Source organism: Brachionichthys hirsutus, chromosome 3 (genome assembly GCF_040956055.1).
Source record: "Brachionichthys hirsutus isolate HB-005 chromosome 3, CSIRO-AGI_Bhir_v1, whole genome shotgun sequence".
Taxonomy (NCBI): Eukaryota; Metazoa; Chordata; class Actinopteri; order Lophiiformes; family Brachionichthyidae; genus Brachionichthys; species Brachionichthys hirsutus.
The window spans coordinates 12673044-12683733 of record NC_090899.1 but is presented as its reverse complement, the minus strand read 5'-3'; the positions used below and the strand labels follow the sequence as shown (position 1 = coordinate 12683733).

General features: G+C 41.4%; 1 protein-coding gene across 1 annotated transcript; it reads left to right on the top strand.

Annotated features, from left to right (window-relative positions):
• The first annotated feature begins 534 nt into the window (after positions 1 to 534).
• Positions 535 to 9698, top strand: depdc1b (DEP domain containing 1B). Its single transcript, XM_068760502.1, has 11 exons — positions 535 to 582; positions 1869 to 2134; positions 2258 to 2402; positions 3603 to 3730; positions 4399 to 4529; positions 4627 to 4674; positions 5002 to 5142; positions 5272 to 5438; positions 6778 to 6954; positions 9262 to 9444; positions 9534 to 9698. The coding sequence occupies exons 1-11, from the start codon at positions 535 to 537 to the stop codon at positions 9696 to 9698; spliced, it is 1599 nt and encodes a 532-aa protein (XP_068616603.1).
• Positions 9699 to 10690: the final 992 nt, after the last annotated feature.

Here is a 10690-nt window from a genome sequence, read left to right as displayed (position 1 = left end):
ATTCACCTCTGGAACACTCTGCACAAACTCTTCCTTCACCCCTACTCCATTCCTCTTTCCATCTCTTCCATTATAAAACAATTTGCATTGTTATGAGTTTGAATTCGGATAAAACATGGTTGAACTAATGTGGTCCTGACGAAGGTGCAATTCCTGAGTATCATTCTAGTTTAATAGTAATATTTTTTTAATTGCATATAAATGGTACATAATTTTTATTTTATATTATTTAAATAGTTCCTTAGATGTAACGTGTTTTTCTTCATTTTAATTATTATGTTGTTGCATGCGTAATAAAGGAGCGTTCCAAACTCACACGTCACTACGCCTCGAATGCCGACGGTGCGTAATGATCACGTGGCCAGCTCGCCGTCCAATCACATCGTCCAAATTGTATGACGCAGGAGATTCAAAGTTGGCAGCAGCGCATTCCTGAAACGACTTGTTTTCATCCACAGTTTAAATAGTTGAAAAGCGTTTCAAACTTTTGTTCGTCCATGGTTTCATACGCGTGACGCGGTGTTCAGAACCAGAATGGAGGGTGACGTCATCGGACCGGGTCCATACAGGGCGACCAAACTGGTTAGTAATCTGCTGGTTATGTTTGTAAAGCTGAGTAAAATGTGCGTTATAACGCAGCTATGTGTGATATTCACACCGGAATAGAAGTCATTGTGTTGAGTTTAATGATGATTAATGATATAAACAGTTAGCGAACACGTTCAAGTGTTTTACTTCCTCCTTTAGTTCAAGCGTTCTAATACCATTAAACTATGCTTATTTATTCATTTATTTTAGTTTTCACAGTGGATATGTTTTACTTACAGTGGTTAAAATAAACTCCTGCTGTTGCTGGAAAGGACCCTGATGGCTCTGTTACATTTGCCGTAATGCTCTCTGTCAGGCTAGTATGAGAATGAAATGGAAAAGGAGGCATCTGAATGAAATTCAGCCATCGTTAATTGTACATTTACTGTTAACTTTCCTGCTGCAATATGTCAAATATCCTTTGTGTGAAAACATGCTGGTCTTAACAAGGTAAAGACGAGCTTTTCACGATGCTTTCCTGAGAAACCTGTTGCGTGATTGTTTCCCTGGCTTTTATGTGCTTCATTCATGACATCTCGGCATCATTATTTCTCCTGTACGAAGTTTCTGCTACACAACAGTGTAGACGCTATTATGGCCTCACATTCCACAAAGCTTATCATGTTCTAACCTTTTCTGTATTTGTATATTTGATTGGAGACTCACACCCCTTTAATTAAACATCAGGTCTCCAGTACTCATATAGTTTGATACTCTGGGTTGTAATGACCTTGTGTTGCCTTTCACTCCCACTCTGCTTTTTTTATTCATCACAATACCAATCGTCCTTCTTGTTACTATAGAGAATGTTTTCAGTTCAGGACGGGCTGTGAAAAGAAAAACACGCATCGTGTATTCATTCGAGATTGCTGCGTATTTGAGTTCCTGTTGATTTCAAAACCATGTACTGAAGCAAAACGGGATTCTCCACCATATTTTCAACACAACACAAGTATCAACACTTTTAAAAATGTGCTGCTAAATGCAGTTCTGGGTGTGCAGGTTGTTATTTATAATTGTTGTATTTTGAGTACCCAGTAATCTCATTTTTGTTGTGGCGTTATAATAAAAGTAATCTAGTATTGTGATGGACTTTCTCTATACTTTTATCTGTCATTCTCTTTGTAATATTTTCTTTGCATCATTCCTTGTGAAATATCTTCTCATCCTCCACAACATTGAATCAACGCACTTTTTGCATGCATAAATATGTGCAGTGGGCTGTATTTATACTCGAACTGTCTTTCCTAACTTAATTTATGCTAATCTTTTAACTGCAGTGGAATGAAACCATTAAACTCTTCCGTGGAGGCATGCCTCTGAGAAGACACTGGATGCACTTCCGTTACTATGACCTGAGTTTCACGGGATCTGAAGCGGTAGATTATCTGCATGAGCTGCTGATGCACAACGACAACTTTGGGCCCGAGGTGACGCGCTACCAGACTCTGCAGCTGCTCAGGAAGTTCCTCAAGGCCCATGTCATTGAAGACATTAAAGGACGCCATGGGACGGAGGATTTTGAAGACAATGGTCATCTCTACAGGTAGCATTTAAGTCTATCTTTCCTGTCAGTTGTGTTGGAATGAAAAGCAGGAAGTTTGCTGTGTCTCGACAGTTTTCCCTTTCCCATTTTGGCTGAGATCACTGCTGCTGTCTTCCACCCCAGGTTCCCTATGCTGTCGCCGCTGAAGTCTTTTCCAACAAGGCCTCTCCTGAGAGATGGGAGCGACCTGCCCAGACTCATTCGCTGGGATGACTATGAAGAATTGCCTCAGCCCGAGAACATTGCTCCTCTAAAGTCAGCTGCCATGGTGAGAACGAAGCCAGCCTCTGCTGCGCTGTAGCTTCCTGGGACTCATGCTTGAAGATATGTAGTTGTACGCACAGTGAATAGAAACCAACTGACATGATGGAACCATTTTAAGACGGCTCATTGTCTTTTTCCGTTTGAGTCATTGCTGCGGGTTCCCGCTGCACTCGAGTTTATACAAAACACAGTTTAGGAAGTTCAGGTGTAATGAAATGCAGCATAATAACCCTGCTAACACACACAGAATGGCTTTCAGTTTCCTCCAGACTGCTGATGTTGTTGTTTTCTAAAATCTCATTATTGTTACCTGGAAGAACAACGGCTGTAGAGAGCTCACCGTCTTATACATTCATTTAGATTACAGCTACCATACCAAACACTGAGATAATGAGTATTTCCTTATCGGGCCATTTGATATTCTGTTGCTTATTAGTGGAAAAGAATCATTGTTTGTAGACTGCCAGTGTTTGTCAATGTGAAACAAACATAGAGCAGCTCCATGTTCTGGCCAATCATCAGCAGGTGGTGTGCTGACAAACCTGGCGAGGCCAGAAGATGAGGAAATGATGGTAAATGAGAGATATCTGGCTCATGCTGACATGTAAGCACATTGGGAGGGAGGATAAATAACAGAGCAACAGCCACACAGGAAATCAGTCATCTGAGAAATATGTTTCATGAGCTGTGTTAAGGTCGGCGGGGCTTTACCCAGAGGTAAAGAAGATTTGTGTTTAAAAATCTTTCATAGATTCAAAGCAGAAGGTTACTCAGGTCACTCCTGGAAGAAAAATACAACTTCAATAGGTGTCGTAAATCAAGTTATCCTGCAACAATCAGGCAGCCATGACAGTAAATGTTCTTTTCATCAGAAAAGATGGCGTCCCACTTTGTGTACTGGTATTTTCCCTGCTCCTCATGGCCTGATGGGTTTTGTTGTCACTCCATTCACACAGACATTGACTTGAAACAAAGCTTTATTTGGAAATGTGGGAAACCTGATGATCCTTATCTCTGTGACTGCACTCGAAAAACAGCTTGAACACATCTTTTGTACTCCGTCAGCCACTGCCGAAAACAAATCTCTTTGTTTTTGTCATGATAAGGTTTTGCTGATGGATTGCTTATTTAAATGCTTTATTTGTTTCTTTGGATTCAACCTTTTTAATGTGTTGTTTGCTCATGTCTCCATTCCTTTGAACAGACCTCAGATCTGTGGAATAAAAGGCACAGTGTTGCTATTGGTGATGTGCATGAATGCAAACTTATACGGAGGAAGGAAATAACAGCAAAGCAAGTGGACCACATCTGGAAATCAATGACAGTTACACAGTATGTATCCCCTTTGTATATCTTACCAAACACCTTTATTGTTGTGAGGAATCCTCTAGATCAATAATTCTGGTGGGTCCTCCCCTGACCACTGCATCAATACACAGACTCCCAATATAGCTATATTTACATGTACCAGGTTGTTTTATTACATCACATAGGCTTCATGAAGGCAGTAGTCACACTGCAGAAACCATGGTTGAGTAACAAGCTCTAAATTATAGTACACGAGGACAATGAGCCAAAACAAAAGAATGTATCCAGCATGATGTGGGCTGATTGGGTCTGACTTCCCTGACAGATGGATTCCATTCTTGTTTTCATCTCTAACATTTTAGTCCCGGCAAACTCTTACCATTCCATTACTGCTCTGACAGTTGCTATTTTTCCTAATCATTGAAAGCCCTGCGATGGAAAACTTGTGTCGCTATGGCAACGGGTAGTTATGAGTAGTCACATCATGTACTGTGGTGTAACACGGTTCTTAACACTGTGGCTTTGGATATTAACTGTGTTTTTTAATGTGCAATAAATGTAACATGAAATTTACATAATGTTCTGTATGTGGTGAAATGTTGTGAAAACAACAATCCATCTTTTGGCACACCCTCCCTGCCGCCCCCACATGGAGAACCACTGATAGTTTGATGCCTACTCTGTTGTTTCAGTTTGCAGAGAGTCCTGGGCCTGGCTTCACTGGACGGAGTCTTAAATCCAACCCACGTGAACGGCAAACACATTGTTCACAATGTGTTCAGCGTCAATAAGACGGGCGTCGTCATCTTGGAGCATAAAGCAGGTGTGCTGCGACTCACAATTAGAAGAAGGAAAATTGTTTGGCTGCAGCTGGAAAGAACATAATGACTCAGCCACAGTGTCTGCTTTTGTATCTCCAGAGGACATGCCGCATTGGGTGGTGTCGGCTATGAAATGCCTCGCCAATTGTAAGTTCACATCTTATGGTTTTGGTTACTCTGTTTTTGGGCTGCAATGTGTACGAGTAGTCGAGTGCCCGACGGACATTAATGAAACGATTCCAACTGCCAACTGCAGATATATATACCATATTTCTCTAATGATAATGTTGTGAGTGGGTGCCACATTTCTCAGGCAGTTAATAATTCACTTTGTTTAGCATCGTGAAAACAGTGTGTGTGTGTGTGTGTGTGCATGCATATACATAAATCATAAACGTGCCAGGTTGGGCTAAAGGTGCTTTTCTCCACAATTAACCAGAGTTATTCGTATGTGTCTTATACATTGTTTCTCAGGGCCTAATGGCAATGAAAGCAAACAGGCAGTGTACCCGGGCTTCGAGAGGGATGTTCTGAGGACAGTAGGAGATTACTTTCAGAAACTCAAGGAGCCCCTGCTGACTTTCCAGCTATATGAGGTCTTTGTCAACATCCTCAGTGAGTGCTTCGCCATATGGATCCACTGCGCCTGCGCTGCTACAGATAAACAGCTGCTGCCGTTCATTTAGATTGGTGTGGTATGTGTTCCCTGAGGAGCAGGACGGCTTTCTCTTCCCATCTCTGCAGGTTTGCTGCAGGAGCAGGAGGTAGCCACCGAGGCGCTTCAAGTCAGTTGTCTGTTACTGCCGCCGCCCAACCGGAGACGCCTCCAGCTTTTACTGCGTCTGATGGCCCGCGTCTGCCAGAACCCGCACCTTCCTGCTCTCAATGACTCCATTTCAACCCGCACACTGGTACACTTCCCTAACAGATGACAAAACTGGAAAGAATTGCATTTTGTTTGATATGTTTTGTTATCTGTTTTTATATTCTTTTTGGAGGGCGACAAAAACAGATGTTTGCCTCAGGGCAGAGAGAAGCTGGTTGAAAATATTGTTACAGAAAATCTTGCCTATAAAAAATGAAAGGATTGCAGGGTAACATTTACAGGGATGGAAAGTTGCCCACATTAATTTATTTTGTGGTATTTTCACCGCCTATTAATTTACTATTTTTGGGATGTTTCCACATTTCTACTTCACTCATCTGTTCTCTGTCCTTCCCACCCACTGACAGCCACACAATGAGCTGCACAAAAGTATATAAAGACAAACGATATTGTAAATTTAAATATAATTGCTGCTTTCTCTATTGGCAATTAATTATATACAGATATAGAACACTGAATTTGGAAGTACCGGTTTCATTTAACCACTGACTCTTTGTCTAATGGAGACTCTTCCTCCTCCACATCCTCACTCAAAATTAATTGAGTAGCACTGTAGTAATGGTAGTACTAGAGTAATGATATGTAAATAGCATTGCAAACATTACTATGTGAATTTGACATCAAAATATTTTACTTGGTACACCATGCCCTGGCTGCTTCATGTTATTTATTGAGGCTAATTCCGCCTCGGCTAGCAGCGCCTATGGTTTCTGCTGCATTTCTCTTCTGATTAGATAAAGCCCTGTTTTGGGAGATAGAACTCCCAAAAAAGTTCTGAAAAAAGGGTTGTCTTTAAATATAAGCGGTTTTCTCCAGAAAGAAAAAACCCCAATTTGACGGTGTGATGATCTTTACTGCACTGAAGAGAATTAATGTCTTTGATTTGTTTAATTAACTTGTGCCCTATGATCAGAGGCCAATACCAGTTAACAGCGATCATGTTGGAGGGGAAATTGTAGCCCGCCTACATATTAGATGGATGGCTTGTAGTGTCCTTTGTGTCATTTTATGTTTGTGTTCTTCTGTCTACAAGTAGTTTAATGTGCCTCTGATCCAGTCTCAACACATTTGACATATTATAGATAAACACCTCACATTAAGCACAAACTCATGAATGGGTAGAAGAATATACACTAACTATTATTGCAGGGACACACACAGAGCCTTCGTTAAAGTACATTAACAGAAATTGCTGTCCAGTAAAGTAACTGAAAGATGGGCAGCACATTTATTCTATGGGTTGTTCATGATATTTGTGCATTACAGATACTTGCTTTTACATTTTCTGATGTTCATCATCTCGCCTACACACATGTGCTGTATAGACTATAGTTCTAATTAATGTCGTCATGGCCTCTGTCCAGATGGTGCAGATGTTCTCCCACTGTGTCCTGGGATCAGTGGATGAGATGGAATTGGATGAGCTGCTTGCCACCAAACTCGTGACCTTCATGATGGAGCACCACAACACCATCCTCCAAGTTCCTTCCAAGCTGCGCCGTCAGGTTGATGAACACCTATCCCACCTAAAAAGAGTTCAGGTAGCACGTTTTCTGTTGTAAATCATAGAGGTATGAACTGGTGAGCTTGGAGAGGGTCTCTTACCAGGTTTGTGCAGGCGCTTCTTTGTGCCTCACACTCCCATGGACCCATTATCTGCCACATCTGCTGCCTCCTGCCCAGCACAAATTGCAAAAATGTGGTAGTTTCAAATAGATCCACAAGAAAATCAAGATGATGCAAGCTTTATTATTTCAGTGGGAATCAGTCATTGCAGTAGTTTGAGGCTCTCAGAGCCTGCAGATTAGTTGAAGTCACATCTGGCAAAGTTAGCTCTTGGTATTTGCCCCATTTAAAAAAAGAGATGTGTGATTGAAGCCAGGAACAAGGACAGAGCACTATTATATGAGAAGCTCTAGCTGGTGACAGCAATTACACGAAATTAGTTAAAACGTCAATGTTAATGTGTTTTTGTTGAGGGCAGTGGGTGGCGCTGTTGCCTAACAGCAAGAAGGTTCCAGATTCGATTCCGTTCTGTGCAGAGTTTGCATGTTCTCCCCGTGTCTGCTTGGGTTCTCTCCAGATTCTCCTGCTTCCTCCCACCACCAAAAACATGCAGCTTAGGTGAATTGGTCACACCAAATTGTCCGTAAGTGTGTGTGTGTGTGTGTGTGTGTGTGTGCTTGTTTTTCACATGGCCCTGCGATGAGCTGGCGTCTCATCCAGTCCAGAGATTTTATCCCCTTGCACTTTTAGTACTTTCTGCTTCAGGGTCAGCTTCTTTATTCAGTGTAACCTTTCAGCAACAAAATGCAATCAACTCCAGCTCAGCGGATAATAATTAATCTGCGCAGACTGTGTGTGGAGTGAATGCCTCCATGTCACATCTGCCTGATGGGAAACAACAGAAATACACCCGGGTCACAAAGAGGGCACACAATATCATCAAGGACACACCCACAACACACATTGCTCACGGCCCTGCCGTCATGGAGGCGCTACAGGAGCAGGAGGACAAAAACAACCAGACTCAGGAAGAGTTTTCATCCTCACGCATCAGGCTCCTGAACCACTGACTCTCACTGATGTACACATCCATGCACACTTGCACAACGTTAATATTTAATCCAGGTACAATTTAGTTCCGTCATTGTTTACTTATTTTGGTGCAATATTAAATTACTATCTTTGTTTGCAGTGTAAATAGTTTGCATAGGGAACTCACAAAGGAAGATTTTCATTGCTCAGGTTTCTGTGTATATGATATAATAAGCTTCTTGAATCTTGAATTAAAGCTGTAGGGAGTTGTACAACGAGCTGTAAAGGCTGCAGAAGTGAAAAACTGCGCATTTAAGATGACAACAGTGGACACAGACAGCGGACTCGGAGTGTCTTTATGTCTACCACAAGCTTTTTCATTACGATAAGCTTCGCTGCCATATTTGAATAACTTTATTTTTATTCTGCATGAATATTCCTGCAAGTGTGTTAAACTCACACACTGTTTGACAGGGACTTTGTTATCATAGAATACACTTTCTGCTACCCAACATAAATCTCTGCTGACAATCTCTGATCTACGTTGTTTGTCCTGGAGACGCAGACCTGATTGATTTCATTGTTCAGTCTTATCAGCAGACATGAAAGCTTCCACATCCCTCGCTGTGAGGGGGTCTGAAAACATGATTTTAAAACAGTAACCCTCCTTGACAACCTAATGCCCCTGAGAGATGGATTATATTTCTAACTTTTAAAACAAAACCCTTCAGGCACCTGTAGAATTCTGCTGTACTGTGATCAGACACTGTGACTTTGGCAGTAAGACACATAAGTAAGGGACATTGTTTGTACATGATAATGTCCTACACTCTATTTTTATATAAAGATAACAGTGGATCAGAATGTCCGCCTGTGTGTCCATCCGTCTGGGGGGGGGGGGGGGGGCACTGCTACAACAGTGGGTTCTCTCACTCCGATGACCATGATTGATTTGGATTTGACACGAAACTTGATTTTGACATCCATGTGTCTTTTCTGCTCATTCGGTGCACGCAGGTTTTCCAGCTTGTAGCCGTTTTCCTCAGCTCTCTCTTTAGGCACGGCACATGACTGCAACACAAACACACAATGAACACTTTGTACACACTCTCTCTCATCTGACACTGAGCCTAAACCAAACCTTGTCAACACACACACATTGTTGTTTTACCCATAGTTACAGTTCCCAACCACAAACAATAAATCAATGTTGGTTTTCCTATTTTTAATTGTCTAATCCATTCATTGTTTAATTGTCAGGTCAGATATTATATGCGTTAAACCAGCATGTCCTTTGTGTCTTCTGTCAGATCAAATATGCAGGATCAGATGCAGACTTCAGTGCATCTCCAGTTGTTTGCAAACAGATCTACAGGGTGGAATGTGAGGAGCAGAAGGTGATTGGAACCCAGATCCCCCTGAATGAGCTGCTGGAAGGTCTGATCGCAGACAAAGAGCTCCCCGCTAAAGACAAGAGGAAAAGACTTAAACAGGTGCGACGCATTCTAATGAGAAGCATCAATATAGTCGGTCAGGGAGACAGTGGCTCATGTCTACATCCTTTTGCTTTCCCTTCTTTCAGTTCCAGAGGTCGTACCCAGAAGTCTATCACAAACGTTTCCCCACTGAGGAAAGTAAAGCTGCTGTCAAACCTGAGAAAACTCAACGACTCAAACCTTCTCTCATGTTCTTCAGTTTCAAGAAACCCCTCCAGCCCTTTCAGAGGAGCTGGAGTTTTAGAGCGTGATCATGACTGCAACAATGATCTCACTAAACCTTTGGTCACGTGTGTCCTAGCACTAATTAATGATTAAAAACATATTAATAATGAAACCAGTAGTGCTGCTTGTAGTAATGGTAAGCTAAGATCTTAATTCGAACGGTCAGTTAATTCAGAATTATTTGAATTTATAATAATAATGACACTGAACATTGGTAATGGCTGACCCTTTAAGAAATACATTTCTATGTATTATTGTACTTAAAAAACTTGAATAATATGTGTAGAAATGATGACACACTAACACAGAGAGAACCACTCATGTTTGTTCAATGAGCTCTGATAGGATAAAGTTGTGTGTTGCTACATTTCAATGCCTCTGTGGTCAAAGGCTTTATGTCTTTGGATTGTCCGTCCCGTACATCACGTAAGCTTTGAGGAAGGTTCTTCAAGTTTCACTGTTCAACACGAACTCAGGAACGTTCCCCCGGTTTCTGACGGTGACTCCCGTCCTGGGTTCCCCTTTAGATGGTGTGTTGATTGTTTGAATGATTAGTTGTGTAGCTGTGGATGTGTGTGAAGCATCTGAACACATACAAGGTATTTGTTTTTGTATCTCTCCGTCAACTCACATCAGCATTAGACTTTGCATCATGAACGAACACCGACGCTCCTCACCAGTCCAGTGTACTTTTGTGGGTGAAGGCAAACCGTAGTTTTTAGATTTACTTGAATCATGTTTGTGTTTGTTTCACACACACACACTGTCTTAACGTTCAGGTACATAAAGAAGAGCTAGAATGGAGGTAATGCTAATTTTGCAATGCCATTTTAGAAACATTTAAATAACACCGACAGTACTTGACTGACATTGGAAAACTGTTTATACTTGTATAGTTTTATATGTTGAGATACATTTCTTCAAAGTGATATAACTTCCTAGTCTTGCCATGCAGGGATGCATTTCATTTTCATGATTATTTTTTATATAGTGTGTATGGTCATTGTGACGTTGATTC